At 42.1% G+C, this 20945-nt stretch overlaps 1 protein-coding gene and 1 non-coding gene across 4 annotated transcripts in view; both read right to left on the bottom strand.

The window, feature by feature from the left end:
• Window positions 1–19657, bottom strand: part of LOC127378548 (FERM, ARHGEF and pleckstrin domain-containing protein 1) — a 53547-nt gene extending 33890 nt beyond the window's left edge. For all 3 annotated transcript variants that reach the window (XM_051427450.1, XM_051427452.1, XM_051427451.1), the window contains exons 1-2: window positions 19422–19657; window positions 13632–13859 (exon numbers count right to left, since the gene is read on the bottom strand). In XM_051427450.1, the coding sequence (XP_051283410.1) occupies window positions 13632–13805 (174 nt within the window). In that variant the 5' untranslated portion in view covers window positions 13806–13859; window positions 19422–19657. The remainder of the gene's footprint in view (window positions 1–13631; window positions 13860–19421) is intronic.
• A 1123-nt stretch (window positions 19658–20780) lies between these two features.
• trnai-aau (transfer RNA isoleucine (anticodon AAU)) lies at window positions 20781–20854 on the bottom strand. The gene has a single exon. It is a non-coding gene; the product is annotated as a tRNA-Ile (tRNA).
• Window positions 20855–20945: the final 91 nt, after the last annotated feature.

The raw sequence follows: 20945 nt of genomic DNA, 5'->3' as shown, positions 1-20945 counted from the left end.
AAGTAATTGGTTTCTCTTCTTTTTACTATCCAGTCCCGTTGAGGCCTATAGCTAAGAAAACCTCCATATATTTCACTTCACTTTCTCTCTTCGGTCTTTATTCTCTCCTTTTGTTACCGTTTCTCTTGCACCCAAGCTCCCTTTATGTTAGAGATGGACAGCTCATTAAAATGCATTAATTATAGTAGGAAACCGAGGAAGTTAGTAGTTAGCAACACAGTCACACCAGTCGTCTCCCTCTTCTGTTCTCTATGTGAGTTTTCCATTTACTATATAAAAGCCTACATAGACATATTTTACCTATTAATTATTTTGTTTATCTTCTAATATTTTCCCCTCACTCTTCCTGTCTTTGGATCCTGTCTTGCCCTGCGACTCACAGCCAAGCAAAATATTCTCACCATCTGTCGTGGCATGCTGAGGGTTTACAGAGTCTCCCACAGCGTCACTGATGCAAATGACCTATGAACCCCCCCCCCAAAATAAAAAATTAACATATATGCAATTTGTAGTATTCATACTTTGGGTTATGATATATAATAAAAATGTATAAAAGTTTCTAAATAAGGCCACTGGTTTGAGCTGGTCCACTGCAGCACAAACTAAGCATCAAGACTTATCAAGCTTTCCGGAAATTAAAACATCTATATCTTACTGTCCTTAAAGAATTGTGATTTTCAAAATAAAGCCTCAAGACATGCATAAAACAAAAGAATCAGGCTTGAGGCAAATTGGCATGAAGCAGAGGCATGTTTGAAAGGTTTAGTCGTGACTAATGTCAACAGGGATAGAAACCAGATGGGTGAGACTGATGATAAGAACTCTCCACTCCACGAGGGAAAAGAGTGGGGGAAAAAAACACCTCAAAGCTGTTCAGTTTCTTTCTTCAGTCCCCTGCTATGAATTCCAGCAGGGATCTTTTTCAGCTCTCTGTCAGGCAGATGAGAGAAAGAATGTGTTGTTATTACTGTCAGATATTACTTTACCATTACCGGATGTTTTTGACTCACAATTTGACCTTTCTAGAAGAGAAAAGATTTGTGGAAATCCATCAATTGGGATTAGTAAAAACAACTTCAAGGGCTTGTGACAAAGAGACAAGGAGGGAGCAGTGAGAGATATGGAAGGCCTGAAAATGAAAGAGATAGTTACACCCTGCTGGGACTGGGAGAGCGCCAGGGAGTCACCTGAACCTTAACCAAACTCCTGTCTGGCTGTGATTGTGCGCACTAAGCAGTAATTTGAGCTGTAAATCTGTTTTTCTATTTCTGTCGTCACCATGAAACTCTGAAACCAGAGATAATGGAGTGTCCTGCTGCTAAACTGCAGGTCAATGGGCCAAAAATCATCAAAGACAACGCAGCTTAAGATAAAGTGAGGCATGACACAACTACAGAAATCATTCTTAGGGAAGACAATCGAAGCATAAATCCATAGAGTTCTTGTTTTTCTATCTACTTTACCCATCAGTAAGCGTGCTATTATTTTGTCCAATTCCCAAATCATTTACTGGGAAATGTAAAAATGAGCTAGATTGGGGGTTGGTTCCCCAAGGCTCAAAATAATGAGTCTTTGCAATGTTTAATAGCCTTAACACAGAGGCTATTTTCTGCAAGGACCAAGCACAGTAGTCCATAAAATCTTGTTTAATAGTGTCATGTTAAAGTATTTGCCAGTGTGCTCGTTCTTCAGCTTCAGAATTGATGGTACTGCTTTATTTGATGCTGCCTGAAGCAACGACATTCGCTCCTCATATGAGAAGACAAATCACAAAGATCCCCCGCTGTTGTTCTTCATCCCCACTGTGGACTGTACGGCGGTTAACCCAGCAACTGATCTGCTTGTGTCAGAGCGAACAAAATGTCCCCACAGCCTGTTGATATTGTTGTATCACTTTGAATGATGAACACTCGAAGTACACCTAGGGGGGTATTTACAAAGCCTGTTGCAAATAAGCAGGCTTTTTAGTTTTTTATGGCTTTCATGTGATTTAAATGAAACATATTTGAAACCAGGTGGTGTCTTCCTTCCTTGTTCATTACATTTAATATAACCCTGGTATGAGGCTAAAGAATGCCTGAACTGTACAACTTCCCCTCAAGGAAAAAATACCCCTGAACAGCAGGACAGCTGGGAGAGGCTTCCTCCCTCCTCGATTGTCCACCAATGGGATCCTTTCGTTCGGATTAGGTTAAACGGCTTAACCTACTGGCAAGACGTCAAAGCCAGTTCCTTCACGCTGCCACAAGGGAAAGGGCTCAGGGTCCACGCACACACAGACAGATGGACACACATACACACATATGTCTAACTGGACTGTTGAATAAACAGCATGTGGGGCAAAATACCTGCAAGCACTGTCAGCAGCGACGGCAAGGCACTGTGGGAAATCAAACTGGCAACACCCTGATGGGGGATGATGAAAATGCCTACAGGCTGCTACGAAGATGAAGGTGTGTCTTTAGTGTGCAATATGTGTGCGTGTGTGTGTGGACGTGAAGGCTCACGGCACACTTGAGGCAGACAATTAAATCAAGCAGCAGAAGGGAATACACGCACAGTGCTGTACCATTAAAAAGCAATTGGTGTCTCGTGTAGGATGGCGGTGGGTACGCTTGTACTACGCCTCGTGCAATAATGAGGTCTGTAAATCTCGCACCAGGGCTGCTTTGTTTCTCCTCGAGCTCCATTGAGGAACCGGATGACAAATTCGAAACAGCAGACCAAATGGTACAAGCTTTTATCTCAAGCATGAGTAACTGCTGTAGGAACACGCTACGGTCCATGGTTTAGCTTTTTAAGGTTGCTTCTATGCCAAAGACGTGCGGTGCTTGTCCTCTGACATTCTTTTAACATTCCCAAGCAGCACAGTTTGTAGATGGCACGGTTATGACTCAGATAGAAGGAATCACCTCACGGCACACAACCAGCCATTCAAAGCAAGTCACAGATGCCTAAGATTGGCATGTGTTTTCGTTTGTGCACGTGTTGTTGAAACGGATGAATTATGTGCAAAAATAGGGTGTGGAAACACAATTGAATAATTAAACTAAGCCTGCGGTAGGCACATATATGTGTGTGGTTATGAGGACACACAGATGATTTACAAGTACGGAACAGCACTTCAATTACGCCACAGCCGAGAATCTTCAAAAATGAAAACTGGGTATCTCAGTGACATTAAAGCAGGTCAATCAACACACACATAAACACCAATTTATTCTCTTCACAATCTCTGGAGCCTCTTAACTTCAAATGAAATGTTCCCGAATAAGTTGAAAGCTCACTCAATCAATTTCAGGGTAAGAAAAATCACACTTCAGTCAAATAAATCAGTGACAGCCAAAGCCAGCAGAGTGGTGAGAGTGATTCATCATTCAAGGGCAATACTGGGAATTCCCAATTATAGCTGTAAAGGAACAGTCCCCTCATAAGTGAATTATAATGGGTTTGTCTTTGAAATCTGCAAGAATCATGAGACTTGAGCATGACGAAATGGCCTGACAGAGAAAACGGCATGAAGTCTGAGAGAAAGAAGGAAAGAGGGTGTCATAATAAAAGTAAGAAAACTACTTTTTCCTCCAAACATCACAACCCAGGCTACATTCCTCTGCTAGCTTCTCAGAGAAACAAACAGCTGGAGACTCAGGGACACAGCAGGGGAGACGCCATTGAATTCCACTGAGGCTTCTGGAAAACATCCAAACGGGGAGACGAGGAGGGAGCGATGAAAGAGATTAAGCAACACTTCACCTATTTAAAAGAAAACCCAGTGCAGCATTCCTCCACACACAAACTCAACAACATCCAACAGACTTAGGAGTAAAGATCCAGGGCCAGGGCCAGATTTGTGACAGAGATTGAGCTCTACGTCCTTAGAAAAAGGTTTAATAAAGAGCAACGCTTAACACTTACCAAGGGGGAGAAGTCTCATTTAGGATAATGAAGCTGACACTTGGGGTTTAAGTTGCTTGTTAAACTCTTAGCATTCCCACTTATGCAATTCTTTCCTAATCTAAAGCACTGGTTCCCACACTCTCATGCTGAGGAATCACGTAATTCCCGTACACATTTCACTCCCCACACTTCAGGTCAGTTTTAGTCCATTTAGATGGTAATGCGACCCAGAAGTAGCATGAATTACTCTTATTTGATTCTCTAATGGGTGGTGTGTTTCTGGGGAGAATTAAAGCCCTCCTTCCTTTAATACAAGCTACCGTACCAGGGACTTTATTACTTATGCCAAGGGAAAACCCTGACACAACTATTCTTCTCCAACATTGTGCAGATTTATGGCAGCAGAGACAGCTGGAAAGAGGAGCCACAATACCCAGTAACTCCACATATATATATATATACACACATACACACACCTGTCCAACCCATACTAGAGAAAGAAAAGGCTTATTTTAGTCCATGGTTACTTTACAGACTGACTCCCCCTCACTGCCTCAGTTTCTAGTTTTCAGGTGGAAAAGAGGGAAAATCAAAAGTCAAACCTTATAATGCATGGGCAAATTATCTGATTGGGGAAAACAGAAGGGCTGCCTGCAGCTAACTCTTGTGTCCACCACTAACATGTATCACAAAATACACAAAGTGGAGCAACTAATTTTGTTTTTTTTATTTTCTTTAACCAGACAACCTTGGCCAGATTCATTTTTCAAATACAACAGGAGCTCCAAATGAGTTTTGGCTACCGTCCAGGGCGTCTGCTAGTGATGATAAACCTCCCAGCATTTGGCTAGCGGCTGATGTTAATTTCCCATTGTGTTTAAAACAACAACAGTGAGGTATTACCAGTCCAAACTGGAATAGGGGTTGTGATGACAGGGAGGCGGGATATATTATTAGAGCATGTTAAGCATCAAAGCACCACAACTTCTTTCAAACACAGGAAATAATTAATATCCCTTCTGATAGGACAAACTTGTAAAAGAATAGCAGTGAAATTTTCACCATGTGCTGCAGGCTGCTCCAAAGCTTTACTACACACACATAATCCACAAAATCGCCTAATTTGTTGCTGTGGTTTTGTGTGGCACAGTGAAACGGAGGTACAGTGATTTCCCTAAATGGGGCCCAGCTCTTCCACTGTTGGCTCGCCTGGCCTCCTCACTTGGGACCTCATTCACTGCAATTACACAACAAAAAAAAAAAAGGATCCCATCTGCAGCCAAGGAGAGTGGACAGTGTCTGCTCATTCATTGGCTACTGGCGTAATGCAAAAGGCTTCTGTGGGAGTCGGATGTGTGTCTGTATGCATCTCTCTCTCCCAGCACAGCAATCTCCCTCTTTCTCTGTCGCAGTGAGTGTAACACCACGTCTCTTTTTTGTCCCTCAGTGGGGCCCTCTTCATTTCTTTCCTCCCCCCATCCGGCTCCCTTTCAGTACTTGTCTCTCCATCAGCAATAGTCTTCCACTCACTAAGCAATAATCTGTCTGTCTCGCTGGCTCATTCCCTTCTTCCTAGCTCGGAGGCAGACCCGTCTGTGGCCCTGTCTTTGAACTCAGCACGTCTAAATGCTTCCACGTGGCTCCACGTGCACACACCCACCTTAATAGCAATGTAACAAAATGCAAGCTTCTCTTGAAACAGCGATACTGCACCTACTTGTCCAAGTCTTGCTGTAATGCGATAGGTATCTCATCAATCTCACAGACTGCCAAAAGACCTCTTTCAACCTTTTTAGACTTGAGCAGTATGAATCTTCACTGATTCCCATGGTGAAATTATCTTCATTTGCTCTACAGGCAGGTCAAACTTTGGGGTCAGAAGGAAAAATAAGGAGTAGAAGTAGCTGAGAGGAAAGTCAGTCCACAGTCAGAAGTCCCTCTTTGAGGTCTATGACCACAGGAATGAGATACTGAATGCCAACCATTACATAATACAGCCCAGTTCCTCTGTGTAAGACTCTGTATGCAAGCACGCTGCATCCACATTTTTCCTAAAATTCGGGGTTGGGACATCACATAGGAACTGATATAAGACTGAGAATTTTATGTTTTTTGTTTGGTACAGGTAAGCTGTTAAACTCTTCTTTATAAGTTAATTTTCTTCACACAATTTTAACTCTCCATACATCGGTTTTTCATCAAAATGTACAAAAACTTGTCCTCCTTTCATAAAATGTAACCATCTGAGCAAACAGACTCACATATTTTGCACTACGAGCTGCAACGTGACAGGAGTGCCATTCAACTGCCCCACTGACTCCAGTGTTAATGGAGACCAGAAATTTAAGGAGCTAAACAGAAAAGGGGACTTTTCTCACTTCATTTCCAACATTTTAGACACCACAAACAGATATTTTACAGCAACCCGATTGGAAGAGGCGCACTCGCTACATTTACTTTACAGTTATTTTTGTTTGGCTTTTTTGTAGAAACATCACTGAATGATGTCTGACTGGATAGGTTTTTAAAAGGCTGAGCCAAAATTTTTTAAAATCATCTGGACCAAGAGATTGTGACTACGGCAATGGCCATCCAGATCCTGCCGCTGTAAGGGTAGCACCTCTAAACTACGCTGTTCCTTTTTTAATTATTTTTTCGGCCGGACCACCAAAAAATCTGAAATATGGAGATATGGAGATATGAGGTTTCCGTCTGATAGTGACGGTTGCTAAACTGTGAAAATTGAGTCCCAAGCAGCTAACTAGAGCTTATCAGGGTCTCTGGAGTAGGTTGAATCTTTAAAATAAAAGCTTGACAGGACTGTCATGCCTAGTTGATGACCTCTGACTGGCCAATTGCTGTCTGGAGAAGGGGTTTAGCATGAGGTCAACTATGGGATCTGAAAACAGTACCTTGGGCCAGAAAAAGCCAAGAAACCATGATGCACAAATTTTTATGATGCAGTTCAAGTTCTGTGGAAATCAGTGGTGCAAAGAGAGGATGGTGAATCACTCATGTATTTAAATGATTGAAAAAACAATACATAATTTAGTCATGTTCATTCCCCCATTCCTGTCTACGAGAGCCTCATCAAGGGGAGGATATTACATCCGCAAATCTAATCAAATATTTATTTTAATAGACCTTTAATTAACTAGTCTTAAGAGTCTTTTGAACTGCAGGGCAGATCGTAGCATGCACACATGCACGCTCTGTACACAGTATGTTCATGCACATTGGCCTATAAACTCACATAACCGTGTAACATGATTTAATGTGACCCTTGTGAGCCCATGTAAACAGCATCAATATAGGTTTAAGTATGTTACGGTACTGGATTGAGCAGGGAACGGGGGTTTCACACAGACACACACACACACACACACACACACACACACACACACACACACACACACACACACACACACACACACACACACAGAGAGAGCAGGTCTCTCCGGATGATGATGAATGAGGCCTGCCAAACCTACTGTTAGTTCTGTAAGCGCTCCAAGGAAGCAGAAAGAAAGAAAGGGATTATTTGGAAGATCAGAAGCGAGGGTTTGGAGATGGGATGGGTAGTTGGAGAGCAAGAAGAGAAGAGAAATCTCCACTGTGCCATGCTGAGATGATGGGTCATAAACTTACAGAGATCATAAAGCCAGTGTTTGAGCCTCACCTTGAAATGACTACACTTTACTGTCTTTAAACATCACCTTGGATGTACCCACACATCCAAACCTCTGCAACACAACACCCAGGACTCCTGCCAACTTTAGAAGACATATAAAAAAAAAGATCACAGTTTGGCTCGAAGCGTCAAATACACACTTTTCATCTCTTATCACAGATAATCGTCGGAGGTCTATAAAAGGAAACACAAGACAGTTAAAATAACTGAATCTCAGCTGAGTTTTTACATGCTTCAGGGTAAAAGACTGCAGAAGAGGACATACAAACATCTAGCTAACTTATTCTAGCTGAATAAGTTTGTTGTTCAACACAAAGTTTAAAAATAACTCTGGAATGACAAATCTGGACATAATTTTTACTGTCTGGTTCTGTGCATATTACTTCATTAATGGGAGGCTACAATAAAACTCATTTCCTCTGCTCTTGTTGGGGCCTGATAGCCGAGGTCTCAGCTGTGGAAGCAGAACAATGAGGCAGTCATACCTCTGTTGAGGAGGAGGGATGAGACACAGTTAACCCACAAATGTGTTTCTAACAGAGTAGAAATGTCTGTGCTAAAGAATTTGGACAACACGATGCCAAGATTCTGCCCTGAAAACGATAAATATACGCATTTCGATCGAGAGAAACCAAAATTAAACGGTAATTTCACAGTCTGTCGTTGTAGCTTTCTGTCACTTCATTGCTCCTTTTACCTTTTAGGACACTTCTTAGAGGTGTGACTGACTAGCAATCTTCCTTTCTCATTTTTTTCGTATCTGCTCCTTCCACATGTGTCATGTACTCCCAAGGTAGCCGACAGCACAAAGGCCCATCCATTTCAAATGTCAACTGCTCCACACTGAGTGAGCGTGTGTGTGTGTTTGTGCATAATGTAGTGGGGGACTTGTAGCTCATTTATCATGGCCGTTGGGGGACTGCTAGTCCATCAAATGTTGTCTATAAAGCGGTTTTATCATCATAATCCTCATAAACCATCCCCCCCTGTAGCCCTGTATCTTCCACTAGCTCTCTTTTAGATAAAAAAAAACAACAACAAAAAACACACGCAAGGTCAGGAGCCATGCAGATCATAAAGCCACAATCCAATCATGCAACAAAAACCCCACAGTGAACTTATTGCACTTCCCACATACAGGCAAACACACGCCCTCGTCCAGTCTCTCCTGCTATCAGACGGTCTGTTTTTAAAGACGTCCACTGAGAAGGTCAATGTTGATGTAGATATATGGGATAAGATTAAGGTCAAGTAAGCAAGCTAGACACCATTGACTAATAAGGAAAAAAACATCCCCATACTCCCTCAGTAACAATTTATGGATTAAGCAGATGCAAGAGTGAATTCTGTCGGGGTACATGTGGCTCTATATATGCAGGTCTCAGCCACCATACAGTAAGTATTATACATCCATCATCTGAACCATTGAGCTTTCTTGAAGGTCCATGGGGGACAGACTTAACTGAGCTCAACTGCTCCCCAGGGAATCAGTAAGACTTCATCTTTGTCATCATAATGTGAGCTTTCACTTGGACTACATATGTTATCAGATATGTTACAGATATCTGATAAATCTATAGTGAACCACAGCTGCAGATCCACTGACTAGAGAATGAGATGTGTGAAAATCATGGCAAAATCCACAAGGCTAAAAAAAGACAGGCATGTTAAAAACATAGCTTTTTCTTTTTTAATATCCCTGCTGTTTTGACCTAAAACAAAACATGTAATTTCTGTCCCACTGTTTTGCTCTTCCTTCCTGGTCTCAGTCTCTCTGTCAGGTTTATTTTGTTCTGGTCCACTCACCCATTCACTCTGGGCACTGTAGCTTTTAGAAATCATTACTCAAGCAAGATTACTGTAATTGTTGGGGGCTATTTTCTGCTGTGGATTAATACACATTTGGTGCTCGGCTGAGTATTTACAGCAGCAGGACGGTGCACGTGCGACTCAAAATTCACAGCAGTCCCCATGATGAAGGCATGCATCCACCAATGTAAACACAGTATACAGGACTGCAGAATCAGAACACCAGAGACAGGTGTGAGTGACAAAATGGTTTCCTTTCCCTCAATCACTGATGCTGTGACCTCAGGATGAACTGAGGGAATCTGGGGCAGGAAGCTTTACTTGTGAGGGCAAATCACACAACAAAGTTTCTCTCTGTCATACAAGTAAACAACACCGCAGCTTAAACGGATTAAAACTGTTAAAACAAATGTTTGAAGTTGTGTGTTGGGAGAAAGAGGAGGAATATCGTGTGTCTGAGGTTTGTCGTGCATAGCCACTGCACAGCTAAAAGCAAAAGCAGTTGCATTCAAATCCACAAAAAGGCTCAGTTAATGGTTTCACAAATACTGAATTACGGCAGAACAGGTGAAACCAACTGAAAGCTTATGAGTAACACACATACATACAACCATCCATTGTTCCCCATGCAACACACACACACACACACACACACACACACACACACACACACACACACTATCTTCAATTATTTACAAGGTGGGAGTGAGTGACGATGTTCTGCACTCACACACTCCTCTATCATGCTGTTTCCATTCCACATTAATAATGAAGCCCTGAAGTGTGTGTGTGTGTGTATGTCAGTGTGGAGCCAGAGTGGTCACTAATGCAGTGTGTGCCAATGTTTTATTAATGTAATGTTTACTCAAGCAATGTAATTGTTTCTCAGGTTCAGCTCAGAGAGAAAAAGAAAATAATGATAAATAATTAAAAATATTAACTATCAATGAACAAATTCACTATGTGCTATAGGCAGGAGCTGAATAGCCGATTTTTCCTGCCATTGCAAGTTGGAGAAAAGCTGCATTAGATTTAAAAATTGTATTCAGGCTCCATTCAGAGTCCAGCTAAAACTCTGTGGGATCTCCTTTTTATCTAATGGATTCCACGTTACTCCCTCGTGAGAATCTGGCTAACATTGTTAGTTCACAGTGCTGAGAGGAGGCCACATTCCCAACTGAAAGCCCGAGGATACAGCTGATTTTATAAACACCAGATATATCATAACAAAGAATTTTGAGGATGAAAGCCGGAGCCCTCGGTGTCAACCACCTGGGTCCAAGAGATGTTACTTTATTGAAGCGCATGCTGCACCAGAACGCTTTGAATGTTTTTTTCTGTTAATGCACTTGAATGTATCCAATTATCAATTATTAAAGCTGAATTCACTGACCCATGTTGTGTATGTAATAGCCCTGAAGGCAAAGCTTTATTCTCTGTAAAAACCTAATTGAAATAAGGAGCCTGTACTTCCTGATGTACAGCAGAAGCCTACTGGTGGCATCGTGATCTCAAACTAACCAGTGTAAACAGCCATGTGCCCTGAGTATGCATGCATTGGCCCAATACTGACTTTATTAAGTGGATCGGGTACGTAACCGATCACCATCAAAGACTCTGTTCTGCTCTGCTCCTTTGCTGCCATGAGCTAACATCAATGCATAACGATACTGTTGATACTTATCACTACCTGTTTTATTATATATAGTATATAAAAATGGATGAAGGAGAGCAGCTTACACACTTAAAAAGACAAACTTTTACCAGCTTTTGTAAATGAAAAACACTCCAGATGATTCATGTAACACAAGTATAGAAGAAAAAAGATGTAGCCATGCACATGTGGAATAGTCAGTACTTGGCCTCAGCTGATAGCCTGAGTTCAGGTATTGTTATCAGAAGGGAAAAAACCGAGTTGGTGCATCCCTATCTGCCTTGCTGAAATATCACTGAATAACACAAACTTCACATTTAATGCTACTTATGATGTAAGAAAAGCACATGTAAGAGTGAATCGTGATGCCTTATGTGCACAAAGTAAGAAGGCAGTGGGTTTAAAGTCACTTTAACTAAACTAAACATGCAATAAAAAAAGGTTAACATTCACCATGGTCAGCATTACAACAGTGCCACAGTATGAAGAGTCCCATTCTGCAACCACCCTGGCTGAGCTTTTAAGATAACAGGCTCCGTTAATGAGCAAGCCTTCCACTTTACCTCCCTGTAGTGAGAAAATGCCCAATCCGGTGCCAACATTAGTGTAAGCTGCAGGCTTATCTCTTGATTCACACGTTAGACTACACCTACTGCACAAATACACTGGAAGGCATTGTAACAGGAAAAAGACAGATTAGGAGAGTCAAACTAAAAAGACAATGCATCCCTTATTTCACTGCATCTTTGATAAGCGTTGAAAACATTACAAGTCATTAATTTAGTTGGTTTCCATGACTTTCTCCTCACTTCTTTTTCACTTGAGCAGTGTTCCTCAACTTTCCCTTTTTTTCCTTTCACCTCCACTTCATTATTATTCCCAGTCTTCCCAGGCGCAGGGTTCACATTTCGCTCTTGTGACAGCAAACAAACAATCTCAACCTAAACAATAATGTGTGAGAGTGTGTGTCTGAGGGCAGTATTAGTATTTTTGGTCATGCTGCTGTTGTCAGCTGATGCATTCTGCTTTTCTGTGGTCTGAGCAGTGACGTCTAAAGATGTTCCAGAGAGATAGGGCATGTAATTTGTGTGTGTGTGAAAGGCAGAGGACAGTAAAGATAGGGGAGAAGACTTCCCTGTCATAAGGAGGCCTGCTGCTGCTGCTGCTGCTTTGTGGAGAACCACAACCTCTGAGCTCTTATATCAATTTGAGAAGACATCAATTTAGGATTTTGAAAAATGCTAAAAACACACATGCAGATGACATCCTTCACACAGATCCTAACCCTCTGTCAAGCTGTCCACTCACACATCCTCAGGCACTAACAACCACATACATTCTTGGCATTTTCACAGGAGCCAATTACGGCTCCTCGAACTGGCAGCTCTGGATGTTCTACAAGCCAGCTGAGACGGTGACTCGCTGGAATCTTTCTCAATTATCATCACAAAAACTCCCCAAATTCTAAGCTCATAAAGCAGCGGGCTGGGTTTTCTAAAAGGCGTGCAAATTGCAGAGGAGGGCATGAAAGCAAACTCTCTGTCAGCTTGCGGCAGACATTAAATTCAGTAATTCAAGACCACTCCCACCCGCAGATGACATACCAAAGCACCGCAGCATTGATGTCATTAAAGCTGCTGCCTATGCAGCCTCTCAGAGGACCCCTTTCACTAAACAGCATTAGGAAGCCGAGAGCTTCTGTGCACTAAGGCGCGCCTCAGACTCACTTATATATGAGCAGAGCCTGCGATATATTGAGAGAAAAACTGAGATGAAGACAGAGAAGGATTGTAAAGGCTGCGGTGTGTGTTTCTGTCTATGAGGCGGGATCAAGGGGTCTGTAGGTTTGGTGTGTTTAGACAGGATGCTGGCTGCTATTCCATTTCCTGTGGATCTCCAGGAAGTGGAGATATGAGATAAGACTTAAGGTAAATGGACATATTGAAACATCCTCTTCCTCCTCCACAACTAGAGATGGATTACATAAAGACTGAGGGAAAAGTATTTGAATGTCCCCATTGATAAGCTGCGTCTCTCTTTTAGTGCGCCTTTTTCCATCAGTCATTAATGTGGGGGTGTGACAGGAGGTTGATGAATACATGAGATGATAGACGGACTGACACATGCTTCCTTTATATGTTGCCAAAACTTAAGTCCCATATTAATGATCTGGACTTATCAAACAGGTTTAAGCAAAACTTGGCTTGTTTATAAAGTAATAAACATTCTCAAAAAGTATCTTTCAGTCTCAGGCCAAACACTGTGCCACTCTAAGCCTCTGATTAGTTTCAAATAAGGATTTATTGCACATTTTCTTTTCAAGGATAACCAGTACTACAGCTACCCAGTGAAATCTGTGAGGTTTTTGGTGTAACTGACAGCAACTTTAGCCCTCCAACAAGCCACATAACCAATAAATAACATGGATGAAAACATAAAGAACACATAAAGATTCAAGAGTAACACCCTAATTGTGAAGAGTTCACAAAAAAGATCATAACCAATGAGAAACACAGGCGCGTATTTAGTGAACTCTCAAGGAGCAGTTATACTACGGTATATGATGCACATATTACTCACCGATATCTGGAAGACTTCCTGTGTGTCATCAAGCATCTGAACCCTAATGGAGACTTGTCTCCCTGGAGGCTGGGCAGGAGCACGCAGGCCTGGCTCCAGGGTGGACACCCCAAAGCTTTCAGGGGCGCCCAACCTCTGTCCGGCTGCAGACGGCCTGTCGGCTGGTTCGACCATGGTGACGGACGCTACAGTAAGGGGCTCTCGAGCTGCAGGCACCTCTGTTCACGTCTGGAGGACAAAGAAGAGAATAGTTTTAAATAAAGTTGGAGTTGCAACAATCTGTTCAGACTGTGATTTTCTGTATTTTTGGCTTCTTAAACACATAGTAGGCAGTTGTAAGCCAGAACGGTCAGGCATTTCCTCTAACATCCAAGCCTCTTCATAGGCCCTCGTCCTAAAGAGCAGTTACATCACATCCTGTGCGTTGGTAAATGTATAAACACAAGGTCCTTGCAAGGTATTTCTGTATTCTTTTTATAGGAAATGCGTTTTGGATTTGATAGATGAAAAAATACATGAGCATTGTGAGGAAAAACAGCTCCCATCAACCTTCCCTGAGAACATGAAGGTTAAAAGTTGCTTTCTTGGATAAACTGCATTTCATCTTGTGGAGAAAAAATACAACATTTGTCTCGTATTTAAAAAGCGAATAAGAGGTTCTATTATGTAGTAAAACTTTGCTTGGAGGGAAACTTAATTAGCTCAAGAAATGTGCGAGAAATCTGGCCACATTTATTCAGTCTAGCTTAAATTGCCCGTTCACAATGTAAAAACCACCAGACATTTAGTCAGTGAGTTCTTCTGTGGTGATTCTTTTTTTATTTTTATTGGTCAGGATGATGAAACGAGGGTATAAACCACAGACTAGAACGACCTCGTACAGTATGACAGCTGAACTTAAGAGTTTGGCCAATGCACATAGAAGCAGACAGACATGTCTCACACCTTGCTAGACACACACACACTTATTCCAGCTACAAGCACATGCAGGTGGGATTTACTGCGTTTCCTACAAACCAAACACAGAGCTCAGTTTAAGACCAGTTCAGACTTGAATCAAAAGCTTCACAAGTGGGGCAGATGAGATACGGTCTGAGAACACACAAAGACACTCACCCCCACCTCTCTTCTTTCAGACTCAAAACACACACACACACAAACTTTTCAGCGCCCCCACCGCCATCTCACCCTTGATAAACCTCAACCTCAGACAATAAATATGCTCTCAGACGGTTGGTGACATCACGGCTGAGGAATGTTTCAGAAGACAGTCGGGGGGGGGGACTGGTCCGACACACAAACACAGCGTTTTACATGTGTGTGTAAATGCATGAGTAGTGTACGGGACAATAAAGATCACATAAAATCTGTGAAACTGCTGTTACATCTTCAGTTCAGTCACATTCGGTACCGCCCAGAGTCACTGCATCAATGCTAAATCAATACGTCATTAGGGACCTATTGGGACCATCATGTTGATTAACAGGTTGTTAGATCTTTTTTTGTAGTCACAGGTTAAAATCCTCTGCCTTTCCCCCCCCAAGCAGCACACATCCTCATTTCAGAAAACATTCTTGGTGGGGAAAAAAATAGAGCAATACTGATAACACATAAACAAGCAATTCTAAATATTTGGGCACACATTGGTGGTGCAGCGAGCAGGGCTGACCGGCATCAAACTCTCCATGACGGCACAGATCCACCCTGCAGCAAGGCATTCACCATGTCCAATGTCAGGTCCATATTTCAAGAACAAATAGAGTATGTCAGTGGGTTGGAGGGGCTGTCTGATTCCAACATCTCCTCCAAAATGTGCCTGAGAAACACAGTTTTCTCTTGCCCAAATCTGGAACAAAACTGGTGTATAATTTGCGGTCTTTTGCAGACTATCCTAAAAACCCACTGAGTGCCGGTCACGTTTCTCTGTGAGGCTAAGAGGGGAAGCGCAACGACACTATGGTGAAGGAGAGAGCGCAGGTTCATCCTACGATACGTAGCAGAGCTGAAACATTTAATCAAACGCATGAATCGGCAACTATTGTGGTAATCGATTAAGTCATTTTTTTCAACCATCAACCATTTACTGGTTACAGCTACTCCAATGTGAGGGTTTTTCTCTGTACTGTCTCTCTCTTTGTGGATTTGGACTGTTGGCCACACAAAAAAAAACAACTTCAAGACGTCTGACATTTTATTGGACAATGGACTCATTGAGAAAGTAACCAGCAGATTAATTGATGATGAAAATAATTACTTGCAGTTCTACTGCAGAGACTCCAGAGTCCTCTGAAGGCCAGACAGTCCAAAGGAAGAGGCCCCGGAAATGGGACACAGCCTGTGAATGCGTGCAAGCTCCAGGGGAGCTGCTCAATGGCTGACCTCTGACCTCAGTGTGAAAGTGGACTTCTTCCTGCATCAGTTACCACAAATATATACAGCATACTCCTTATGTAAACAAACAAAAAACATATGCAGTTAAATGTGTGCATATACACTCTAAAGAAGGCTCTCCACTTTGTTCTTTCACACCTAATCTCATATTTTATTTCCAAGGCGAGATTTACTAATCCCTCTCACCTGCACACACAAACAGGTACCTCTCTTCACCTCAGTGACAAAAGCTGAAACTGGAGCCTGGAGCCCGGCCAAGGAAGTGACCTGACAATAAAAGGGACCTGACATTCAAGTTACTCATTACACCTGTGGGAACGTTTGCTTGTTCTTTTGTGCTACTTCCACGTCACGCTGAAACAAACGCTCTGCTCGGTTGTTCATCAGTAGCTCGGTCTCGGCACGTTTTTTGGAGAGTATCTGTCTGACAGTTAAATAACAAAGCAACTTTTAATGAATATTAAATATTTCAAATTCAAGAGTGCTGCCTGACAAAGAGGTGCTTGAATAATCGGTTTTTTAGGGCCGCCTACTTCTCTTCAAGCGTCACCCTTCAAAGAAAAACAACTCAGAGCCAGTTTTAAACCTCTACCTAATCATTCACTAACAAGCAGGTGCCAATTACACCAACAAACAGCACTAGGTCATATTCTGCAGAGTTGGCCTGTTGCCTGCGCGTCTTCAGTCTCTCAACACAAACTCATCAACAGGTTAAACTTCAGGCTTTTAAAGAGTGTTTTTAAACCACAAACACACAACAGCAACTATATAAGAGAGCACTTTAGGGCAGAACGCTCATTCTTGCTCTGACAATGGCTCCTCTTTCGGTAAGTTTTCTGTAATGAGAATAACACACTACTTGTTAATTTAGTGTTATCCTCCATTTTGGATCAATTTCACAACTAAAGGGTGGAAATTTGGAGGCAGAAGGTTCATCACCTCCTCAGTAGGGGCTGAAAGGGGGGGGGGGGATTATGCACAGAGTTAGTTGAGCAAGAGAGGAATACAGAGCGAGCTGGTCACACGGGCACAAAGGAAGCCACTGTGGGAGCTTCCAGCAGCAGGGCTTTAACTCGGAGGGACCCAGGCCTCTCAAGCAGCCTTTGAACTGGCGTTAGCTGAAAGTTTCCCAAGAGTTTGTGAGAGGGAAGCCAGGCTCTGGGAATCGGATGTGAGGTGTGTGTGTGTGTGTGTGTGTGTGTGTGTGTGTGTGTGTGTGTGTGTGTGTGTGCATCTACAGAGAAGGCTTTATGTGACAGAGGCATTAAGAGGTCACAAATCTGGTCTTAATCCTTTTCTTAGTAAGTAATTTTGACTATTTTTCAAATAAACCAAGGTGGCACATACGTTGCAATGGAAATACAGCATTACATAATCTGGGTTAGAATATTCACATGCAGGTTGCATAACAGGCGACATTTGCCAGCTATAAAAAAAAAACAGGTCTAACAAATCAACACTTTGATAAGCAGGTTTACAAAGAACACAAGATAAAGAAACTAAATCATCCGAGCACAAACGATTAAGTGACCCAAAAAAAACAGGAAACCTGAGCTATAAAAGAGGATCTCACAGATAAAAAGCTGAAACTATCTAAAAAGGGATGTGGCGTACAGTGAGGGGTTTTCATAGCTACACTGCTAAGCTAAATAAGTGAAGTTTGTAACAGTGTTCCTACTGGAAATTCACTACATGTCACTTATTTTGTGCCGTATTTTATCTACTTATATGTAGTCTCCATCAATCATTTAGTCCATGAAATGTCAGAAAATAGTTCCAAATGCCTCAACGCCTAATGTAATGTATTCATATTCAGCTTACTAATAGTAAAATCGTTTTAAAAAGAAGGAAGAAAGCAGCTGAAATTCACAGTTGACACGCTGGAACCGGTGATTTACGCGGTATAAATAAGGTCAGCTTATTTATCTATTCCTGGACCATCCGTTATCACTTGAAGGAGGTCCTGTAACGTGATGACATCTGAGCGTGTTGCATTCACCGAGGAACTCTGTGGAGAATATGATCAAAAGCTCCAGGAATAGCTAAGCAAGTGAACTTTGCATTTAAAATATTTACCACATACGGTACGTTGTCCTAGAATAAGAATAAATCTACAAGAACAAATGAAGGACTAGCTAAAGACCATAAAGGGACTACATCCATCTCATTGAATAAACAGCTATTGATGACCAATGACACCCAGAGGCGTCAACTGCAACCTGACGAGCAAAGGTGAGGGCCAGATCAAGGCCACAACACAGCAGGCCTACACCAGCGGGTCTTGGCAGATCAATGGCTGCGCTTTGGTACAACGTTTTATCAAGGTGACACTCTCCGCCCGCCGAGCCATTAAGCTGCTCTACTGCCCTCAGGAGACTGTCTATTGTGAGGTCGTAAAGAAAGAGAGTGTAACACCAATTCTCCTGGTGCTGTGGGTGTGATATTGCTACAGAAGTGAATGGGCAACAGGGCACTCGTGCTCCCCCAACCATTAGCAAAATGAAGTGCCTATGAGCAAGACAAAGCTGATCGTGGGCGCTGCTGCTTCCCCACTGACCCTATGCTCTGACCTCACCCAGAAAAGGGGGAGGAAGGGGTACAAAAAGAGCAGATCGATAAAAGGATAGGGATTTATTTGTCAGCTGATGTTGTCACCTTGCAGTTGCCACGTTCTCCAGACGTTGGGTGACAATGCCAAGGAGCATGCACGCACACAGCAGCTTTGTCAAGTGATATGAAACAGACGGTACAAAAGGCACCAAGAGTACAGTTGGCAGAGTGCAAGCCTCATGGATGTAGGTTAGCAGAGTAATCCTTTAGGCCAGGGTACGGATGTCAGTAGGCTAAGGCAACCTGATGGCACTCAAGAGACAGGAATGGTGTGTGTGTGTGTGTGTGTGTGTGTGTGTATATATGTGTGCTCAGTATTAATGTGAATGTGGTGACAATGACAAGTTTGAGCCTATTGTAAGGTCTGAATGGAAAAGGCAGCTGGGAAAATCCACTAAATAGAAACTAAACACCCCCCACCCCCCAACAAAGTATAAACCAGTTTAAAACCCACTAAATATTAACTTTGTGGTAAATGTTTGAAGCACTAACAGGAGAGGAGGGCTATCCTTGTCTATCATTAAGCTTACAGTAAAAGAAGCTCTGCTGGACCTCCTAAAGCTCAGCCGATTAGGAAAATGAACAGGCTGGTTTGCAGTGGAAGCGAGCTTAAGATATCGGGCTCATCAAACATCACGCACTGTTGCCTTAAGGAGCTTTAAACTGCGGGGGAAACATACAATGCAATGAATATGACTAAATCTAAACCTGAGTGTGCACCACATAAGGAATACCAGAGAGGTTACGTGTAACCTCGGTTCATAATCCGGATAGCATGATTTCCCTTACCCCCGTCTTTCTTCAGGATCCACAGATTGTCCGTCTGTAAAGAGCTTTTTTTTTTTTTTTAATTTCCAATCGGTGGTAAATCCCGCACAGTGCGCTGCGGTTGAGTTGTTCAATAGGAAAGTCTCCGTCGAACCGCTCCCTCTCAGGTGGGACGTGGTTTCTGTGCGGTAGCCATTGAGACAAATGTGGGGAAACCGTGCACTGGGCTTTTCCACTGGAACAATAAAGAGAAACACACCGCCTCCAGCACGGGCACCCGGCACTACAGTGTCAGGACGGGGGAGAGAAAGTGCCACCAGGGCGGGTACACAGCGCCACCTCCCGGGATGAAGGGAATTTGTACTAAAATGTGGTTAATTGGTGATAAATACTGTTTTAGTAATGAAGTAAAAGAGGGTTTCTTTTCAAATTTTGGGCTGGTTATGATTGGGAATGTAATATCCTTGAGGTATCTGTGGATTAGATTAGATATTACTGTACTGTATAGTTCTTACATACTCATATAGCCTATAAAGATAATTTCTTACGTGCACATTATTATTAGACCTGCACTGTATATGCATAGCCCTGCCTAGCCTATATTCTTCTGCTAAATTACTGCTGTATATATATTTAACCTTCTGTAACCTGTGCAATTTTCTATTTGAACTTAAATCACATTTGTATAAAAAAAACTGTATAGTATACATACAACCCTAATTCTATTTCTTTCTTCATATTTTGTATTTTTCAATTTTATTTTGTTATCTAATGTGCATTTTTTTCCCCCTTTATCTGCTGTGTTTTATCTGGAGCTGCCATAACAAGTGAATTTCCCCAGTGTGGGATCAATGGTGTTTATACAGCAACAAATCCATCAGTGGTAATAAACCAATATAATAAATTAAACCATGATATAAGAAAAGTACACACTTACAGGGGGGATTCTTCTGAATTTTGAGTGCTTTTTAGAATCAGCTGTTGTGCATCCATTGAATAAAATATGATAGGATAGACTTTATTGATCCCACACTGGGGAAATTCACTGCTACAGCAGCTCCAGATACAACAGATATATACAAAATACACATTAAATAAAAATAGAATTGGCGTTATATGTTTTATATTGTATATACAGATGTGATTGATTTGTGGAAATTGGTATTGGCATGCTAATTTAAAGGGAATTGTTCCAAATTGTGTAGTAGTAAATTACAGTGTATTTTCAAATTATACTATATTACCTCGTCTTGAAACTGCTGTTGTACCCAGGAAAGAAGCAGTACTTCCTCATTCACTTTTTATTTAATTCATTCACCTCATTCACGCTTTTAATCGGCCAGAGTGAGCTTGTGTAAAAAAAAAAAAAAAAAAGGTAATTGGCCCGTACGGGGATCGAACCCGCGACCTTGGCGTTATTAGCACCACGCTCTAACCAACTGAGCTAACCGGCCATGAGGACCTACGCAAAACACGTTTATTTTCATACCTGTTGTATCATACGTGTTGGTTAACGCGAGTTTTCTTTTGAAAAACCAAAACGTT

Source organism: Dicentrarchus labrax, unplaced genomic scaffold (genome assembly GCF_905237075.1).
Source record: "Dicentrarchus labrax unplaced genomic scaffold, dlabrax2021, whole genome shotgun sequence".
Lineage (NCBI taxonomy): Eukaryota > Metazoa > Chordata > Actinopteri > Moronidae > Dicentrarchus > Dicentrarchus labrax.
Note: the sequence above shows the minus strand (reverse complement) of the source record. Positions and strands in the feature narration are given on the sequence as shown.